The following is a 21,974-nucleotide window of genomic DNA, read 5'->3' as shown; positions in this document are numbered from 1 at the left end:
GAGAGGGTGCATACAGAAAAGTTCTTCATTAGTTCTCATAATAGAAGGACTAGAGGACACCAAAGGAAAGGAATGGGTAGCAGGCTTCAAACTAGTAACAGAAAATTGTTCTTCACAAAGCAAAGAGTCAACCTGTGGAACTCCTTGCTGCAGAAGGCTGTGAAGGCTACAACTAGAACAGAGTTTAAAGAGAAGTTAGATACATTCATGGAGGTTGGGTCCATGGAGTGGTATTAGCCAGGGGGTAGGAGTGGTGTATCTGCCCAAAGTTTGTGGAAGGCTGGAGAGGGATGGCACGAGACAAATGGCTTGGTCACTGTCTTCGGTCCATCCCCTCCAGGATCCCTAGGGTTGGCCGCTGTCGGCAGACAGGCTACTGGGCTAGATGGACCTTTGGTCTGACCCAGTACGGCCATTATAAGCTCAGGGCTCAGGGTCGGGGGTCTCAGTGGACCCCCTTGATTTTCATGCACACGTGCTCCTGGGTGGCCAGGCTGGCAGCTCTCCTGCCCTAGACGGCCGCTTTCCTGTGCCTAGTGCAGAGGTCGTGGACAAGGTCCACGATGTCCGCACTAGACCAGGCGGGTGCCCGCCTCTTGCGGTCCTGGGCAAGCTCCTGGGAGCTGCCAGCCTGGTCCCGGGAAGAGGCGGAGGGCTAGGGGGCATCGGGTGGCTGGCTCGAGCCGTGTCAGGTGCAGGGTCTGCTAGCTGGGTGCTGGCAGGCTTGCACCTTGCATGGGCATCGTAGCCAGCCTGTGCCACTTTAAGGGGTCCGGGGCCGGGAGGGGGGCAGTAGAGTTTCCCTGGTGTTGGCCAGAGTGGCCACCAGGGAAAGCTGGGGAGGGCTAGTCTCCCACTAGTTTGAATTAAGGGGCTACACACCCCTTAATTCGAACTAGTAAGTTTGAACTAGGCTTAGTCCTCGTAGTATGAGGTTTACCTAGTTCGAACTAAGCGCTCCGCTAGTTCGAATTAAGTTCGAGCTAGCGGAGTGCTAGTGTAGCGCCTATCAAAGTTAATTCAAACTAACGTCCATTAGTTCGAATTAACTTTGTAGTGTAGACATACCCTTAGTCACCCTCAGCAGAAAAGCCCATGATTGTCTGAGTTTTGAGTCTGAACATACTGCAGAACCAGCATATAGAAGACTGTATCATAGCTCATCAGAGAATTTTGCCTACCCAGAGCTGCCAATGTTGCCTTAAAACTGACCATTTTAAATGTAAGAACCTCAAATTAGGCATCTAAGCTTATATTTACATATTAAGGCCTTGGTTACTGAAAGTATTTATGTGACTAGCTCCCACTGATTTCAGTTGCACTCAGGTCCTGCTTTTCAAAGAAGCTCAGTATCTGTAGCTTCCATTGACTTCAATGGGATTTGAGAGTCTCTGCCCTTCTGAAAAGTCACCAAAAAATAAAATCTTTATTTTTAGATACTGAGCAGCTCCAGCTTCTATTGAATTCAATGGCACCTGAGAATCAGGCCACTTTCCGTTAGTAACAAAAATGGACATATGTGCATAGTGTTACTTTCAAAAAATGGAAAATATCTGTCTAGGTTTCTTTAAAAATTATTCTGAGAGCTTAAGATAATGTGATGTGTTATTTTGTGCTCTTATGTGGACTTTATTTAAAACTAAAAATTGTATATTATTTTTATGAAAGCATTTCAGGAGAAACGAGGCTGTCATCTAGCAAAATATCATGTTCCACAAGCACTAACCATAAACAGGCCTGTGGTAATAACTATGTTTATCATCATGATCAACGGCCATTTTGCAAATTTGCAATCTCACTTCCCTATGTGACAGCTGCAAGACAGAACTCTACTTAAAGTCTTGCTTACAGGCAGCTTTCATTTCATTGGAAGTGTAGAATCCTCTCCTTTTCACTTCCTGTTTCAGACACCTATCAACTACTAGTTGAGAAGCACCTCAGAGTCAGATTCTGTACATTTTTAGTTTCCTGAACTGAAATGTACAAGGTACAATAAATGGAATTTCTGCAAGTAAGCTAGAGAAGCATTTTGAGATAACTTGAATCCTTGTCAGAGGAAGATGGAGAATCCACTGCTTTTATTCCCCCAACTAAACATTTCCTCTTCAAAGGAGAAGAACTATTGCAAAGTTATGAAATCCACAAATAAAGAAGAGGCAAACAAGGAAATCCAGATCACGTAAGTTCCAAGTTTTTTGCTGAGACTCACAAGTGTTGTATGTAGAGAAGGGATTATAACAGCATAGTTGATAAATGTGAATTTAAGGCACCGTTCTTTTCATATTTGTAAGATATTTGTAAAAATTCATGAACGGCAAGACTGAAAATGTACACATAAAATATTCATTTAGTAAGGGAACACTTTTAAGGGCAAGAAAAAGAAGCAAATCAAATAATATATGAAGCAAAATAAATAAGAAAGAATTATTAAAGTGAAGCTTAGAGAAATGTGTTTTTAAAAAATCTGACTAACTCTGATATTTCACCCTTCATTCAGAGCAAACAAGAGAAGACCCTGATCTTTTCTTACACGTTCATCAGCATTAGTTCCACCCCCTCTTCCCCCCCCCCACAAAAAACCCTTCAAAATTAAAAGGGGGGGAAAGTCTGAGAATGAAGTCATTCATTACCCTTTGCAAAAGCTTTAATATGTAAATTAGATGGATAGATATAAGAAGGAAATCCATTAATCTGTATGGCATATACAGAGAAATAGCACCAACATCAGTGTAACTGAATGTATAATGAAATAATCAATTATGCTGAAAAAGAAATTAATCGGAGGTAAACATTTGAAAAAAAAAAACATTCACAAAGGTTGCTTTAAAGTTGCTTAAACCCTTTTTCAGGTCTAAGAAAAAAAGAAATAGACTGAGCCTTCTTCTGCAAAAGGCTGAATTCCATGAAAATGTCAATCCTGACAAATCTGAGAATTTGACAAAAGCTTCAAGGTGAGCATTGTAAAATATAAAGAGACTGAGAAATCCTATTAGAAAACTGATGTCTCTTATTCAACAGATTTCATCCATTTATCTGTGTGCATTCAGGTTTTTCACCAAATAATGCTTTTAAAATCTATGTTATTTTAAATTTTAGCATAATGCAATATAAACTAATCTGGGCACATATGCGGTATATATAAAGTGTGCTAATAGTGTTTTTGCATGCACTGGGCCACACAGTGATACTGGTATTTATAGTATCTTAGCCACCAGTAGTCCCCTAGACTTCAAAAGAACTATTTCTTCTATAAAGTATTATTCAGGAAGACTATGATCATATTCAAAGATTTATTTAACTCTCTGATACATCAAGTTTCCCTCAGTTGAGAGAAGGGGAAATGTAGGGATGAAAGTGAATATACTGGCTACCCTTCATATCACTAACGATTTTCATATAATCTAGTCCAGGTGGAATTTGTCCTTGTTTACCTAGTGCCAATGGGCATGTTTATTTGTAGTGTAATGTTCTTTTTTGTATGTAATACTAATTTGCCCTTCGTTTACTCATGTTGATGAGCACCTTAGTTTGCAAGTCACCCCACTGATTGTAAAGTGGCAGGTTCTGGATCTTTTGTAGCTGACAAACATTTATGTTTGCTTGGAAAGCTTGTGATTTTTATGAAATATCTTCTCTGAAATAATTTAATGATAAATGACTCTGTTGACATAAACCACCAAGTTTCCTCTCAAACACTCTAGATGTAAAGTACCAGTGTGCCAGCTGACCTGACATACACTTATCTCCAAATTCAGATACCACCATTTAAAAATCGTGTAGCTGTGTCTATGCTGTACTCTTTTTCCTTACAAATGTAGGGTGAAAACCTGGCTCCAATGAAGCTATTGAGAATTTTGCAATTGACTACACTCAAGCCAGGGTTTCTCTGGTAATTTGTCTGAGCATTACCTCTGCTGTTGGGAATGTACAGAAGCTCCATGGGCACAAAAGTTCCATTCTTTTCACCACACAGAGTCTCAGAGCATGTAGTAACTTCAGTTTGTTTTTCTCTCCTTGAATTTTAATTTGTATTAACCCTAACCCTGACCAGTTTGGACAGGGACTCAGGCTTCCAGCAGTGAACAACTTGCCAGGGGAAGCTGTCCTTTTCTGAACAGATCATCCTGTTTGAGAGTATTTGACAAAGGTTTTGAATAACTGCTATCTTAACCTTTTAAGCCCATACCGATTGGGAAAATAGAATGAATAGTATCTTTATAGAGGAAGTTCTTGAGACCTAAACTCTGTTTCTGGGCCTGTAATACAGATTGTCATTGGAACTTAAGTCCTTGAATCTGTCCTTCTTGGAGTTTATACTATATTTACTACTCTGATATCCAAGCACCTAACAAATCTAAAGAATAAAGTCCAGCATGTGATCAAATATTCCCGTTTCTCAGAAGAATTGTCAGAGTTGTTTGTTTGTTAGCTGAATTTGGGTAAATGTAGGTTTATGTTTCCTGACGCCTCTTTTTTCCCCTTTGTTGCTGCAGAAGAAATGAAGTTTTCACTTTATTCAGAGATCCAGATTCTGATTAACTGCAGAAGTGGCCAGATGCTTAGTGGAAAACTTCTGCCACTTTTTTGAACTTTCCCTCTTGTACACCTAAAACCATGCAAAGTCTACGCATAACAGCATGGCTGTGTCTAGACTGGCCAGTTTTTCCACAAAATCAGCTGCTTTTGCGGAAAAACTTGCCAGCTGTCTACACTAGCCGCTTGAATTTCCACAAGAACACTGACGATCTCATGTAAGATTGTCAGTGTTCTTGTGGAAATACTATGCTGCTCCTTTTGTTCAGGCAAAAGCCCTCTTGCACAAATCATTTGCGCAAGAGGGCCAGTGTAAACAGCACAGAACTGTTTTGTGCACGAAAGCCCCGATGGCTAAAATGGCGATTGGGGCTTTTTTGCGCAAAAGCGCCTCTAGATTGGCATGGACGCTTTTCCGCAAAAAGTGCTTTTGTGGAAAAGCATTCGTGCCAATCTAGACGCTCTTTTCCGCAAATGTTTTTAACGGAAAAGTTTTCCGTTAAAAGCATTTGCGGAAAATCATGCCAGTCTAGACGTAGCCCATGAGTTATAGCTTCCAAGCCATCTGCAGCTATTTGCATTTTAGCAGTCATGATTACATGGGTAGTGGATTACAGTTGGGTATCTAATGCAAAGGAGACTGAGGCATCAAATGGTTTTCATGATTTATAGTCAGAATTCCTCCAAACAGGATGATGTCAAAATAGTCATTGATAGTTCTCTGAAGTGTTTCTCTGTTCCTATACATAACCCAATAACCTTGCCTACTTATGGATCAGCCAACTGCTTCACATCCATGTGTTGATCTCAGGCAGAAATGATAGAAATGGTTCTATTCTATGTGAAGTAGAAGGTCAAAGGTAACATTTCAGAATTTAGATGGGATCAGTGTTCTCTGTAAGCTAAGTGCTTGTGCAGCCACTAATGCTAATGCTGCCCAGCTGATTAGCAGAATGTTTCTAAAGGTGGTGCACATCTGCAAATGCTTCTGTGCCAATAACAAAATGTATTCCATAAAGGGGTGGAAAAAATTAGAGAGAACATTGTATGGGATATCTGTGTGTGCAAGAACATTCATCCTTTTGCCTAGTTGCAGATTAAACCTGAGTGACATCCTTTACATGTTTCAGAGGGGTAGCCATGTTAGTCTGTAACTGGAAAAACTTAAAAAACAATGGAGAGTCTTGCTTCACTTTGGAGACTAACAAAAATGTAGATAGTACCATGAGCTCTTACTGCACAACCCACGCCTTTATATGGTTAGCATTTAGTGCCATGTCTCATAGATTTTAAATAGTATGGAGGGAGAGCTTGGACTTATGGAACTCCACAAGTGAATGGTCTGATGGCCATGAAGATGATCATCCCAATAAGCCAACTCAACATTTGACTAACCTGCTATCCTAGAAAATGGCAGAGCTTAACAGATCCTGGTAAATTGAAAGATTCCTTAAAGATTTTCCTGTTTCTTCCATTATATAATCTCCCTCTTGCACTTCATTCATCTTATGGTCAATTTGTACAAGATTTATTTCTTAGGTGCTTGCACCTCATGGGAATTTTTCTGCTCTTTAGTTGCAATGCCTTTTTCTAGGAAGTTAAGTAATATTTATGACAAATCTTTCTTTAAGTTTTTGGAATAAAAAAGTAGTCATTCTAAAATTCTTCACAATGTGACTGGAATTTCACTTCCTATGGTCTTCCTGAATCCAGAGAATTTTCCAGGGAAGCTAGACTATGTAAGCAAGTATAAAAAGAGATTTAAGTCTGAAAAGGATCAAGCAATTTTAGAAGTCACCTTAGTTTCCCACAGTGTTTCATACCAAGTCAAAAGAAGTTCAAACGCTATTCTCTATTGGAAAGAAATTGGGTCCAGTTCAGTGATGTAATAGTAAAAAAAAATAAGGGGGACAACTGAACTAAACTCCATATTCCTCAAATGAGAAGTGGGTAACCTAGTTTATCTAAGTTTACTCTTCACTATATTATTGGTCCCAAGTCCCTGGATGGGGAGTCAGGAGATTTGATCTGGTTCTGTTTCCAGTTCTACTACTGACCTATTGTGACACTTTAGGCAAGTTACTCCATCTATTGTGCCCCAGTATTTCCTCTCCAGATAGTGAGACCCACTTTCATTTGTAGATGCTTTTAGAACTACAAAGGAAAGCATCTATGTAATGTGTATGTTGTCTAAATAAATTGGTCACCAGATTAAGATTTAGGGCCAGGTCAGAGTCCTACGACAATGTTCCCTCAGAACCCCCTCAATTTCTTTGTTCAAAAATAAAAGTAGAAACTATCTCTGTGTTCGGATAAAGTGTTACAAAAGTAATTTTACAAACTTTTTTATCAAGAGATATGAAATGGTTTTTCTCTATTGTCCTAAACAGAGGAAAGTTTGAGATCAATGAAGAATACATACAGCTTGACATATTCGATAAAGAATACATAGAGTTTTATAAAAAGAACCCAGTCTCTGAAAATAACATGACATTTGAAAAATGTCTGTGGTAAACAAACCAGGCTACGTGTGTTATTACCTATGAGACTATTGCTTTTACTATACTGCTGTGACTTTGTTTTCAAACTGTAGCATTTCCTGTATTCTGTTAAAAATAGACTATGGGTAACATAACCTCAGACTGATTGCAATCAAAACCATATCTCTGCAAGAGTACACCAGTTTAGCTACTAAGGCTTTCCTTTTTTCAAAGTTAAAAAGGTAGTTCACCAGTTTCTCTGATGATTGTTAACCTTCCAAGATGTAAATTTTCCTCAAAGATTTGGAGTACAGTGCAAACAAACTCTCTAGACACAATGCTCTGCTTTAAATGTTTTATCTAACGAGTGTTATTTCAATAGGCAAAACATCAGAATGAAATAAAGAAAATGCCTTAGAAGTCTCTAGTAGAAAAAACTTCTTTGTAAAATAATCTATCTAACCAGGCACCTTGTAGAATATGACAGAGTGAAAGAAACAGCAGGCAACATATATTACAATAGCTACACAAGTACACAAAACACACTTTATCAGAAATATTTTTTGTGTCTTGTACAGTGTGTCCCCTGAAGAAGCAGTGAAATGGGGTGAATCCTTTGACAAACTGCTTTCCCAGAAAGGTTAGTAGTGTTTTCATTGTTCTGCTTCATGATGAAAAATAACACAATGTAGGCGTGCAATTAAATAGACTTGGCAGTCATCAACATTCAGCAAGATAGGTAACTAATAGCACTGTGAGTTTTTACTCTATTTGTGTACTTAGGCAGTAGCATGCCATAAACCACAGAAAATTAAGAATTTATTTGTAATTTTAAGTTTGGTATTACATTGAACAAGATTAATGTAACCATAAGAAATGCAATGAAGTTTTACTTTAATAAATGGTGAAAAGCTGACAAGATATAAGGAAAGCATTATTTTGAAACAAATAATGATCTACTCATGAATTAATATTTCATATTGAATACCTGTGGATGAATTAGATAAAATTATTTCCATTTTGATACTGGAATGAATAATTACTTAGAAAAAATTGTACTGAATTTAACAGAGGTCTGCCTTTTCTGCACTGGACTATATTTTTTTAGAGTTAGCCCAGAAAGATCACTATAGTATGATGAGTTGGCAATTGAAAGTCTTCTAGCAACAATCTTACCTGCTATTTTGTGTCTCCCAAAGTAGAACATAAATATATACCAAGCCTAATGGGAGCATACTTTATAGGTTTACATACTCTTTCTTTCTTTTGGCATGTAGTCTTATACCCAATTTTGTGCTAAAAAGTCTTGATATGATTTTTTGTATACTGAGGATTACTATTAAATGTGTGGGGCAAGGAGGCAATTATATTAAATTTACAATGGGAAACATATTTACGTAGCAAATTGTTTGGAATTTTTATCAGAATTAAAACCTGAGAACACGCATAATATCTAAGCTTGGGTGAAAACTCAAAGTGATTAATATTTCATCCTTATGCATCACCTTTGGTTTCATCTTGCTGTGTGTACTCAGCCAAGCAGCCCACTGACATTGATAGGGATTACAGCTAAAGACTACAGCAGGGTGACATATTCATTAAGGAAAGTTTTTTTTTTTCTAGTTAAATGACTTTTCAGGGGAGTCACTGGTTCTACTGAGCAGACAATCCTTATTTTAGGGTTGTGGTTAAACCACTCAAGTACTCTGTTAACATCAGGATAGCAGAAAAAAGTAGTGGACCTTAGAATGCCAGAAAATCTGGAAATGTCGGGAAATTAACGTAGGACCATCATCACAGGTGACACCGGTAGTGTGCCTTTCAAGACACTTTACAGTAAGTGGTCTGTAACCATACTTTCACAGGCCACTGCTGAGACTACCAAATTCAGGACAAATTGCTGAGAAATAGGGCACATATACCCCAAAAAGTTGTTAAATATTCTGCCAGGAGATATATCAAATAAGCCACAAAAGTAAACTTCTGCCTCACCACACTGGCTAGCAAGAAGTCATAAAAGCAGTTTCTTGAAGTATTCCGTTCCTTGTATCACCCCAAAATTCTGTATTCAGAGATGAGTGATTCTTTACAACTAGACTCATCAAATAAAAGGTTCCTCTTCAAAAAAGAGTTACCTACATTCATGGAGAACAAGTTCATCAATGGCTATTAGCCAGGATGCGCAGGAATGGTGTCCCTAACCTCTGTTTGTCAGAAGCTGGAAATGGGCGACAGGGATGAGATCATTTGATGATTTTCTCTGTGATGATCTGTTCATTTTCTCTGGAGGCACCTAGCATTGGCCACTAATGGAAGACAGGATACTGGGTTAAATGGACATTTGGTCTGACCAAATATGGTTGTTCCTATGTTTTTATGTTCTTCTGATCCCAAAGGATCAGCCACATGCCCCATTCAATATATAACATAGATCTTACCCATAAACCACCCTGTCTTGAATGAAAGAAAGAGTGAAAGAGTTAAAATTGTTAAAGGAATCAAATACATATAGTAATTGCAAAGTTATTGGATTTTAGCAGTGATTAAATAAACTGCTAGCTTAAGTCAAGTTTCCAAATCAGGGTGCATCTACACAGCACCCTAAATCCCAAATAAGATATGCAATTTGCATAGTGCAAATTGCATATCTTATTTTAATTGCATTTTGAAATAGTTAATTTCGAAATTTGGCACATTTACACAGTACCAAATTTCAAAATAACATGTTATTTGGAGACATCTCTTAATACTTGTGGAATGAGGGTTACAGGGATGTCAAAATAACATGTCCGTTATTTCAAAAAATATTTCAAAATAATGAGAGTGTTTCAAAGACATGGGGTAACTATTTTGAGATACTGGAGGTATCCCCAAATAGCCACGCAGTGTAGGCGTAGTCTCAGTGAAAGGTTCTCAGTCCCTTTGTTAGAATGCTCCAATTAGTATAAATCCACAGTCTAGAGACTGAGCAGGATAGAAGTAAAATGTTGTTTCCAGGGTCTTTCATAGTTTCTGCCATGTCAAGGGAAATCCATTGTTCCAAACAAAGCCCTCATCATATCTAGAGGAAAATTACAGGTGAAGGAGGAGTATGGATTCACTTGGGCAAGTCACATGCCCATGTGCAATTTTTGCTTAGTCACAGCAGAAGCCTTTACATACACTGTAGTTTGAATGTTCACAGTAAAGTCCATAAGGTGCAAATGGACAAGTTCCATGGTTCAATGGGATCAAAGTGTTTCTTGATGAGTCATTCCTTCACAATGTGCTATCTATATACCTCCTGAGTCTTACCACAGGGGCCAATCATTTGAAGTACAGGTACGCAGCTAATATTCATAATTTCAAATACAAAAATGATACACGCATACAAATAGCATAATCAAATTCAACAAATCATACCCTTTCCATGTTGCATTTTCTATGGTGTTGCCCTGCATGCAACATTTTGTTCAGTGGTTGCAACAATGATTAATATTGTCATATTTTAATTAGATAATGTCATGTGATCAAAAATCAGATGGGTGCATGGCGAATTTTTGCCTTATACATGAGGTTCGATAAGGCACCATGAGGCATTTACAGGCTATAATGGTGGTGTAGAAGGCAAAGTTTGTCCATAGATTTGGCACACTATGAGAGACATGACCAAGGAGTTCATACCAATGTTTACAACAAATGACATATAGGATGGTTTTTCATTGCAACATTGCTCAAATGCTCACTGAAACCCTGCTAATATCACTATTTAGTGTCTTTGTACAAGACATGTGTCATCTTACGTAGAGCTTGTTCCTGAAACAGTAATATGGGAAAAAGTTGTCAGCCAAACACCTAATTGTCTAATGCCTGAAATTCAAGTTATTGATTGGAGGCCTGTTTCATTTTCTCCCTTTGCTGCACATAGCTAAGATGAGTCTTCCCCAGTACAGTGGTGGCCATTACTATCATTGCAATTTTGTGATTGTAGGTAATTAACAATAATAACATCCTAGTTATTTCTGCACATTAATTCTATTAATAAAGGGACTACCATGAACAACTTGGCAATGATAATTATAGGCAAAGAAAATTGTAAAGATTTTACTAACATTATCTTTTAAACTGTCTTCTCTTGTCTCATTTCTGGGACACAGCCTATTTGTAAATACATTCAAGATTTAAATGACACTTTAGGCATCCTAAATCTGATTGGAATTAAAACTAGGACTTAAATGGTTGAAAATGGCCACACTTTTGGTCACTCCATTTAAGATGTAACCACCTATTTTCTAATTTTTAAAGAGGTTGAGCATCCACGGTTGCTACTGAGATTAACTGGAACTTTGAGTCAGAGTCTTTGAAAATTTGTCACTGGCAAAGAGGCATCCAAAACCAGAGGCCACATTTCAAATTTTGGCCTAAAGCCAACTATCACTGCCTCTGACCTAACTGCAAAGCAATTAAACAGCACTTGTTTTGTGATGTAAAAGTAGATTCCATAATATGAAGTTTCATAAATAGTTTAAAATGAGATCAAATATATGTTGTTACATAATTTAAAAGGTAGAATTGTGTTCTAATATCTAACTGGAGTGGTAATTTAATGCTTCAATTAATTAAAGTAATTCAATGTTTCTTTTAAAAGCCGGATTGGATGCTTTTACAAGGTTTCTGAAAACTGAGTTCAGCGAGGAGAACATTGAGTTTTGGACAGCCTGTGAGGATTATAAGAAGAACAAAACATCTCATCATCTTCTTCCTACAGCCAAGACAATTTATGATACATTCGTAAGGAAGGATGCTCCAAAAGAGGTACAGAATAACTGAAGATACACAGTTCTTGATACAAGCTACATCTGATAGAAGCTGCCTTTCATAAATGCTTCAGTCATAAGCATCATCCATTCAGCCATGAAGGTCAACTTTTGATGAATTTGTAGTAGTTTGTCATGTGGACCCTGCCACTAGAATACTGTACCTTAAATATTAAAAAAAAATGCTTTGGAAGGAAGTATTGAATCCAACCTCTACAAAACATTCTCTTTCTCCCCCTTTGCCCCCGCATAACCTCCATATTATTCATTTAACCCTACAACAATGACAATAGTCATTTGTCAATAACATTAAAAACAATTAGTAGTTCTGTGGCAGCTTATAGTGTGTCTACACAGCAATTTGAGCTACATAAATTGCATATCTTATTTCAATGTTATTTCAAAAAAGCTTATTTCGTCATTTGGTGGTGTCTACAAAACACCAAATTTCAAAATAAAGTGCTATTCTGAAATGTCCCTTGCTCCTTGTAGAATGAGGTTTACAGTGACATCAGAATAGCGAGCCCAAAATAACAGGCTTGCTGTGAAGACGCAGGATACCTATTTCGAAATACTCTGGTATACTGAAATAGCGTTGCAGTGTAGACGTACCCTGAGCATGCAGCTGACTTGAAGATATAAATTGTCCCCAAATTGGAAATAGTTGCGGGTAAGGACAAAGTCACATAACTCAGCCACCAGGTGTGCTGTGGCATACTGACAGCTAGTAATCTATCATCATGTGGAATGTTGGTGTAAAGAGCTTCTGCATCCATGGTTCCTAGGACAGTATTTTCAAGGAGATAACTGATGCTCTGTAGTATCCTCAGAAAGTCAGTGTTGTCTCAAAGGTAGCTCAGAGTGCTAGTAGCATAGGATCTGAGAGAGTCAACATGACCAAATAATCCTGCTGTAAGTGTGCTGATGCCTGAGATGATTGGATGTCCAGGATTTCCAGGTTTTTGGATTTGGGGTAGCAGATAAAATACTTCTGGTTTGGGATGGGGGGGGGGAGGTGCTAGTATAGATTTAGTCTTGGGTTGTAGCAGGGTGTTTCATGAGCAGACGGGGTAATTTCTTTTGATATTTCTCAGTGGGATTAGAGGAAAGAACCTGTAGAATGTTGTATTGGTGAGTTATCTGTGAGCCTCCTATTCATAATCCAACCTGTTCATGACGACTCCAGGACCTCCTTTGTCAGCCTTTCTGATGATACTGTTAGACTTGTTTTTGAGGTTGTGGATAGCATAGCATTCTGCATCACTGAGGTTATATGTCACATGATGTTGTTTGTTTACAATGTCAGTCTATGCACATTTGCATCAATGTAAAGTCCAGACTCTCATTTCAATCATTAGGAAGAGTCCACATTGCAGTCTTCCTCTTGTAGGTTAAATATAGGGGAACCTAAGGACCAGAGTGATGTTCAGTGGAGTGTTGGAAATATTTCTTCAGACAAAGGTGGCAAAAATAGCCTTCCATGTCATTTGCCAGTGTTTTGTGTACATTTTACTCTGCTTCCAGAACAGTAGAATTATACTTTGTCTGCTAACCAGCATTAGAGATCAAATTACAACATATAAATATGGCCCATTCATCTTGAGAGACAGTGGTAAGCAGTAGCAGTGACAGTCTATGAGTTGTGCCTGGATCTGCAACTTCTTTCATGGCTTATGCGTCCAATATTGGATTTGCACAGTCGATTACAATAGCTACATGCCATCCGCACATTCCAACTACCAAGCCGGAGGCAAGCTGGCTTATTGTATCGACTGTAGTAGCTGTGTATAGCTGTGTGTGGGTAAGTGTCTTCTCCCGCACGCTGAATTGCCTATGCTAGTATTTGAGGAAAGTGCATTGCCCAAGCAGCACTATCTCCTTCTCGGTCACCCCAATTAGATCCAAAGGAAATACAAAAGCCAGTAAATTAGGAACAGAGGTGACTGCAGGAGATTCTGGAAAAACAGATTGGATGAAACCTCACTGTTAACCGCCTTAGGGTCTCCACTCTGGATTATCTGTCTGGGTTTACTCCCATAGCCTTTGGATCTCCCGAACCTATCCACAAGGCAGTGGAGAATTTTCTGTCAGGGTTCTCTTCCCTGGGGTGACGTAAGGAGTCACTATCCCTTGGATGCTGTGACCAGTCATGGTTCATACGCCCATTGGATTATCCAAAGTAAACCAGGGACCCAAGTATCCCAGACCCTCAACCAACAGAGTGAGAGGGTAGGGCAGCCTTATTTAATAGTGGGCTGCACTTGCCATGTCACATCATCGTCATTGGACACTTGTGACTTTTAGTCAGAGCATCGGATATCACCCAATATCCTATCACACCCTGGTAATATTGACACTACTGGTCCGCAGCTGCATATTCGCACGACAAAGTGCACTTATTTTGCAGCAACCTCTGAAAAGAGGCCCCCTCCTTTCTGCCACCTGGAGACATGCTGGATAGCATGCAGCTCTGCCAACCGGCAACTGATATTAGTATATCAGATAATGTATTTAATATGCCAAATGAATAAAACAAATCAATAAATGAAACATACCCTTCAAGGTAAAAGTTATAATATTTTAAGCAGAGAAAAGACTTGATTAACATAGGTGTGGGACTATTTTTAATTTTTTTAAAGGAATCTCTGAGCAATGAGTCAATACTATGGTATCTTATATTGCTCTGATAGTGTTAAAGGATTTGGAAGGATGGAAATTGTATTAAACTGTCATACTGTTGTAAAAGGTCCTCGTGTAGGACCTTTTACAACCGTATAAATATAAATATAAATTCATGTAAATAAATATAATAATTATTTTCCTTACACTAGTAGGAGGATGGACTGTCTGGAAGATGATAAAATCCCCACTAATGTCAATGGGGGCTTGGCTAAATAATGACTGGAAGATCAGGTCCCTAATGCATCTTTTGTATTTCTATTACTTATACTTTTATATAACAGATTAAGAATAGGTAGATTGACTGTCCTCTTATTTTCTCTGTTCTTTTCTTACTGTTGATAGAGGAAATGCTAAATGTTGGCAATTTGAAAACTCACCTGCTGATGTAATACAGAAAAAAGCATCACTCTTCAGTGTGAGGGAGTGATACAGAGTGGTAAAAATTAAATTAATAATTCCCTCTGTGTGACCTTGTGGATTACCACTTTCCCTTAAGGGCAGAGGACCTATTTGTTTGGTTTACTCTCAGGCTTGGTCTTCACTACAGTGGGAGGTAGACTTAAGATACACAACTCCAGCTATGTAAATTACAAAGCTGGAGCTGACTTATTTTAAGTCTCATTTCCATGCCGTCCACACAGCAGGAGGTCGATAGAAGGAAACATTCTCATCGGCTTCCCTTACTCTTTGTAAGGAGCAGGAGTACTGGTGCCAACAGGGGTGCCCTCTGAGTTTGATTTAGTGAGTCTTTACTAGACCCATTAAATCAAATCTGGAAGATTGACTGTGGCAATGTCAATCTTCTCTCCATGGTGTAGACATGGCCTCAAAGAGTAATGGCCCAGTTCCATGAAATGCTGAGTGATTTCAATACCCTTTTACATTCTATTATATGACACTTTGCAGGATCAGGCCCTGATTGAATTTGGAGAGTTTTAAATTCTCTGAAGCAGAATACTATTTTGCCAGCATACCATTCTACCAACAGTTTGGGCTGACAACAAACTGTAACAAGAACTATTGATACAACATTCCAAAAACTATTCCAAAAACATGATCTGGTTAATTCAAAAGATATAGAGCCTTGACCTTGCAAGACTGGTTCTTGATTTCTGTTGGCTTCAATGGGAAGTCAGCAAGCTGTGTACTTTGCAGGACAGTGTCACTGTCACAGCAAAGGTACAGTGGGCACCATTAGAAAATTGACTCTAAATAAAAGGTACCACCCAGAAGTGATATCTTTGATTATCAACTTTCCCCTGTTTTTTGTAGCGATCTGTGGTGCTTCTTCAGTAGCCATTAACATATGATGACTCAGTGGATTTCACAATATTTATATCCATATCCATCTGGATCTGAAATATCAAACATTTTTAGAAGAGTATGGTTTTCACAAGTTAAATATTAGTGGTATTAATGACAGTATATCAAGAGAATTAATGCCCTTTTTGCCCTTTTTCCAGGTTAACCTTGACTTTCACACTAAAGAATTCACTGCTCAGAATATTATTCACCCCACACTCAACAGCTTTGATGCAGCACAGGCCAAAGTCTACAGGCTGATGGAACAAGACAGTTACCCACGCTTCCTGAGATCAGACATGTATTTAGACCTGATTAAGGGGAGACAGCCTCATCATCCTGCTCTTAGAAGGCGATCACGCTCTTTTACCTTCAATGAATTCCAGGATGTGCAAACAGACTTTACCATTTGGTTATAGAGAAATTTATCCTCATTGGATTCTATGTAGCAAATTGTAATACACAGCATCCTAAACACAAACCTTCAGATTCTGCACATGGACGTGGATCCATTGACTTCAATTGTGTACATCTATTTACTCCACTGAAGTACCTGGCTCAAAAAAAAAAAATGTAGCCAGAGATTGATTAACTTAACTTATTGTAAAGAGATATGCAGCATATTTATAAGATGTATTAGATGTGGCAAGATGTATGAGATGTAATGAACTCATACAAGAGATTATGTCTTTGAAACTCAACTAGGAAAATGTAAGCATTCTTTTCACCAAATCATACCTGACAGTGATAACTATCTGAAACACTGTTCTAAAAACATTTCCACAATTCTATCTCTCTCCTGGGTCCATTATATTTAAAATACACAATGGTGTCACCTTAAAAGTCTTTACATTCATCATTTGCACATAGTTAACATTACTGCAATAGTTCCTACACTAAGCATAGTTTTTGTGGTATTTCCATGTACCACAAGCACACAGAAACATTAATTAGGCAAATGGACAGAATATCATGATTTTTACTTTTAGTTCCTATATAACCAAAGAACTTTAACCATTGCATATATTAAGAGGTTCTCTTTACTATGAGAGCCTCTGACTTTTACTGGGAGGATCCTTTGTGCTTCAGTCTAACCCTAGAGTCTATAAGTCCCATAAACCCCTGTGGAAAAAGGAGAGAAAAAATCTCTGCTCCCTTCCAGGCATGGAGAGAGAGGGTAAGGGGAGGCTTCATTTTAGAGTGAGGAGCCAGATTGCTGGTCTGGAGCCTTTTCTAGGCCAGGAGCTGTGTTGAAGCTAGAACCTGTTACTGAGATCCTGCTGGGGCTTGGATCTAGAAGATTGCTTCAGGGGTTGGTGGTGATTGTCTCTGGAGGGGAAAGACCCTGGCTGTACCTGTGGCTGAGAAGGGCCTGCATAGAAGGTAACTGTAAGTAACTGTGGCTCTCTGGGAAAATGCAGCCTGGGATGGAGCACAGTAGACACTGTCTCTGGGTCCAAAGAGAGCCAGAGTGACCAGCCCAATGAACCAGAGCTGCTGGCAGTTTATGCAGCCTGCTCCAGTGGCAGAGGGATTTTGCAGCTGGCTACTTTCTTGGACTAACACACAACCTGCACAATGCTGTTTCCACTCCAGTTGCAGACTTTCAAGTGCGCCCACGCATGCAAGTGTATCCAGAGGAGGGCACACTTTTGGGAGGGATGAATGGTAGCAGTTTAAATGCCAGTTAGATAAGTTTTCTTTATTTCTGCGTACTTTGCTAATTGATTTTATTCACTTCTAATCAGTTAAACCCTGTTTCTTTAAGTTGTTAACTAAAGGTATGTTAATTCTAATGTAATTAGGGTTGCCAGATACTTTTACAAAAAATACTGAACATGGCAAGGAAAAATTGGTTGAGCAAAAAAAAAGGGAGGGGGGTACCAAAGTTGTTAAGCAAAAAAACAGAAAACAAAACTGCACACACACAAAAAGAGTCACTGCGCCTTTAAATCCCCACACTCCCTGCTCTCTTGCCTCCACCAGACGCAGCAGGGGAGGAATGTCCAAAGAGGCCTTCCAGCCGAAAAAAAACAGAAAATACCGGACATTTTATGTCTGGTATTTTCTGGGTTTTTTACCAAACAGAGGCCGCAAATACTGGATTGTCCCGGCCAATACCAGACACCTGACAACTCTAAATGTAATCAGTCAGATGTACATTATTTATAATTGTTGTTTTGGAATTAAATCCAAATTATTACTGTAATACATTTATTCCTGGAGGCTCCCAAGGCACACCATTTAGTGTGTACAGGGCCAACCAGGCGGAAGCACCACCACTGCATATTCCTTTAGGAGCAAGGGACTGCAGCAAGAGGATGGATAGGGAATCCCCAACTAAAGAACATCACCCTTGGGGTAAGCAGGATCTCCTTTAATGTTAAAGTCATTAGGCATCCAGGCACACAGGTGAGTATGGCTTGCTACTGAGCAATCCAGGTAGGAAAGAGAGGGTTACACCTATTTAATTAATTTTATAGTACTACATTTTATGGTATTTTCTTATTACATTTCTCTGTTCTCTCTATTTAAATTAAGTTGTACAGTTTAGCCTTTGCACTCAAATATTTGTATTATTTTATATGCAGCAAAATGGACAATAATAAAAGGACAAGAATAAGCAATTTAGTATGTTTTGTATCATTAAATGCCAGTTGAATGAACTTTTAATTTGCAATTCATTTGTAAATGTTGTTTAATTCCAACTTGTCTGCTAAACTTCGAGGTACTAATTCAGGTGATTTCTACCCAAGTGGGAATATGCAATGAGTGTATATTCACTGACATAGATAGTTTATTCGTGATAAAGATTTCCATTGAGCAAAGCACTTAAGTACCTGCTTAAGTCCCTGTAGCCCACCAAGGTTCTGGAGGGGCTCCTTCCCCTCGGAGTCAGTGGACAGCCACTCTACCTCACTGCACCAAAGCTCAGTCCTCTTGGAGAATCAGCTGTGCTGAGCTTCGGCCTCAGAGTCCTAAGGCCCAGGCCCTGGTTCAGGGTGAAGCGGAAAACAAACAATTCTTAGAACCAGGCTCTGGGTCAGGGTAGGATAGCAAACAAAGAGCAAATAGTCCAAATTAAGGCAAACACTCTGATCTCCTTGCTCAGGTGGAGGTCTGACAAACACAGACAGTTAGTCTGGAACAACCGAGGGGGAGGAGGGATGCTGTCCCACCCATTCCCCTGCTTCCTAGCCCAGAGCTCTAACAGCAGCAGATCAGTCTGCTGTTCAGTCAGCAGGGATCCTGACCACAACACGCTATCCCCAGCTCTGGCACAGCCAGACTACTCTTGGCTATCCCTGGGCTCCTTCCATTCTCTCTTCTGGCAAACTGGAAATTTGGCTGGAATCTCTGGCAGGGAGAGCAGTTCCTTCAGGCTGTAATCTATTTGTGATCCTGGCAATCTGGGCCAGTCCTCCTCCTCTTTCAGGTCCACCTCCACTTCCCAGCTTGGGAGTGCCAGGCAGCTATCTGGTTCCTCTAGTGGCTGGAGGCTGACTGACCTCCCAGGATGGCCTTCTATAGTTCTAGCCTTGCCTCTTAACTTCTGGTCAAGTGATGCACTGGAGCCAGCCTCTGCCCACCAGGGCTCTGGGAAGGGCTCCTCCTCCTCAAGGTCAATTGGTGGCTACCCCGCCTCACTATAGTCCCATTGACTTTAATGGGTCTTTTGCACATCTCTTTAAGCATGTGCATGTTTTGTTGAATTATAGAGGCAGGACTAAAATTTAGCCAGAATATGAAGCGGTGTTACTGTGATAAACTTTTAGTGCTTTTATCCCAAACATTTGTTCCTTGACCACTCTGATTCACTTGGGGTTTCTCCCTTTACTAAAGACTTCCCTGGGAAAAATACTTCTCAAAATTAGACCCAGAACACCTTTGACTGAGTCTCTCGTGCTCTATGAAGCTGATGTTTTTGCCACTGGAATTCCAGTCTATGTACAATATCTTTTGACTAATTCAAAATCTTTATCTCAGCAAGTAAACTTTTTTAGGGGAAGTGTTCATTTATAATTGGAACCTGGGCAAGGTGTCTCATTATTACTTTGTATTACTTGCAATAGTGGTACCTGGCAACCTAGCACAAGAAATAACCAACTTTCTGCTCCAATTCTGCACACATGAATGCACACATAAATAACTTGGAGACATAAGTAGTGCTGTTGAAATAGAGAATGAACCAAATATAATGCACATTATTCATGTTGGTTAATGCACTAATGGGATGCATTCAAGTCCTAAGATTTCAGGAGGGGAATAAAAAGCTATAGAGAACAGAATAGAGCTACTTGCTTTCCTAGTTGTAATAGGTCTACTCATATCGGTAAAGTTACACATATCTGTAAGTGCTTGCAGTTTCAGAGCCTTGCCTAGCATAAGACAGAAGCACATTACAAAAATAAAATATATGGCCAATGATCAGACTCCTAGTGAAAAATATAATTGATCTGCTGTACTAAGGAGCTTCTTTGTGGAGGCAAGAATTTGCAAAGCTAGTATGTCAGGTAATAACAGTGAAACCACTTTAATCAACTTGAGAAATAAGACCAGATATTCATAGAGCCAATGTGCTAGTAAGCACTAATGGTCTGATCTTCAAAGGTATTTAAGGTATTTCTGTGGACACTCAAAATTCTTAAGCACTTTTGAAAATCTCATGAGGCACGTATCTGCATCATTAGGTGCTTAACACCTTTGTAAATCTGCCCTAAGTTCCTATGCCTTTTGTTTTAAAGGGACAAGCTCTACAGTAACAGTCAAGTCCTCTCTGGGTTGAAGTAGGAGATCTTAATAGGGATGCAGTTCTACTTGTTAAATAGGGCATTTGTTTAATATGCTCTCTACAGTGAACATGCAATACATGCAGGAAGAGAAGAAGAAGGGAGAGTTTGCCTTTAAAATTCTTTACAATTCATCCTCACAGCCCCATCATTGGCATGTATCAAGCCTTTTTTGCTTGGAGGATTCTGCTGAAGATATCTTGAAGCACAGGGCAATTCTTAAAATATTAAACATTGTTTTAGTTTAATAATTCAGTGACTACAGGATTTAATAATGTGTGTGACTGGAATAATCAATCACCTTTCATAGAATTTAAGTTTTTCCCACCTTATTCCTTTTTAGTAACCAATAAAAGACAAAAGAAACATTTTTTAGTGACTGTTGTTTATGTTAATTACCAATGTAGGGTGTATATCAGGGCTATATCTACATTGGGAAGATTTTGCGCAAATACTCTTTAACACAAGAGTTTTTGCGTTACAGTAATTTCCGCAAGAGAATGTCTACACTGGCATGTGCCTTTGTGCAAAATATGTGCTTTTGTGCAAGAGCATCAGTGCCAGTGTAGATGGTCTCTTGCACAAGAAAGCTCCAATGGCCATTTTAAGCATCGGGCTTTCTTGTGCAAGAAATTCATGTTGCTTGTCTACACTAGCCTCTCGCGCAAGAACAGTTGCACAAGAGGGCTTATTCCTGAGCGGGAGCATCAAAGTTCTTGTGCAAGAAGCCCTGATTTCACACATTAGAATGTCAGTGTTCTTGCACAAGAACTCCCCACCAGTGTAGACAGGCAGCAAGTTTTTGCGCAAAAGCATTTGCTTTTGCACAAAATCATGCCAATGTAGACACAGCCCAGCTGTACAGCCAAGAATTTCACATAGTCCACTGAGTTGTTTTGTACCAAAATTTAAAAATGACAGGATATAGTTCAATGACAGGATTTCTATGTATAAAATGCTAATTCTATTATTGGAGTTGGTAGTTATGGGTCAAAGTAACAAAGTTTGACCACCCCCCCAGAACCAAAATTCCCAAGGTTTATATTTTAATTGAGGCCTATCTGTAATCCTTTGAAAACAAGTCAGGATGATAGTACCATAGTTTTTCAGTTATAAATACGTATTTATCTGGAGAAGCCACAGTTATTTCAAAATGAGAAGTTTTTCAACCTGAAAGAGGAGGAAAATTTGCTGTTGTAAAGTGAAGTATGTAGATGCTTCACTGATTAGGCTATTGTTGAGCCGCAATGCCTCAGAGAGACACAACTCTTCCTTTAAGCACCCTGATAAACCATAACCATAAGTTGTGTTATCTTGGGTGTTCAGAATATGGACTAATGCTTGTCTAGTTATATTAATTATCACCATCATCCCCCTGGTGCATGCTAGAA

At 39.1% G+C, this 21,974-nt stretch overlaps 1 protein-coding gene across 2 annotated transcripts; it reads left to right on the top strand.

Moving 5' to 3' along the window:
• Positions 1-1,824: 1,824 nt before the first annotated feature.
• On the top strand, positions 1,825-20,780 carry RGS18 (regulator of G protein signaling 18). 2 transcript variants are annotated; one of them, XM_006122961.5, is made up of 5 exons: positions 1,828-2,179; positions 2,850-2,951; positions 7,592-7,653; positions 11,641-11,807; positions 15,955-20,776. In XM_006122961.5, exons 1-5 carry the CDS (start codon positions 2,061-2,063, stop codon positions 16,210-16,212), a joined length of 708 nt encoding a protein of 235 aa, XP_006123023.1. In that variant the 5' UTR covers positions 1,828-2,060; the 3' UTR covers positions 16,213-20,776. The 2 variants fall into 2 exon arrangements, with proteins under 2 accessions (XP_014429069.1, XP_006123023.1); XM_014573583.4 differs by lacking the exon at positions 2,850-2,951 and having other exon boundaries at positions 1,825-2,179; positions 15,955-20,780.
• Positions 20,781-21,974: the final 1,194 nt, after the last annotated feature.

This window comes from Pelodiscus sinensis, chromosome 9 (assembly GCF_052426305.1).
Source record: "Pelodiscus sinensis isolate ZL-2025 chromosome 9, ASM5242630v1, whole genome shotgun sequence".
Lineage (NCBI taxonomy): Eukaryota > Metazoa > Chordata > Testudines > Trionychidae > Pelodiscus > Pelodiscus sinensis.
This window is presented reverse-complemented; position numbering and strand designations above follow the sequence as displayed.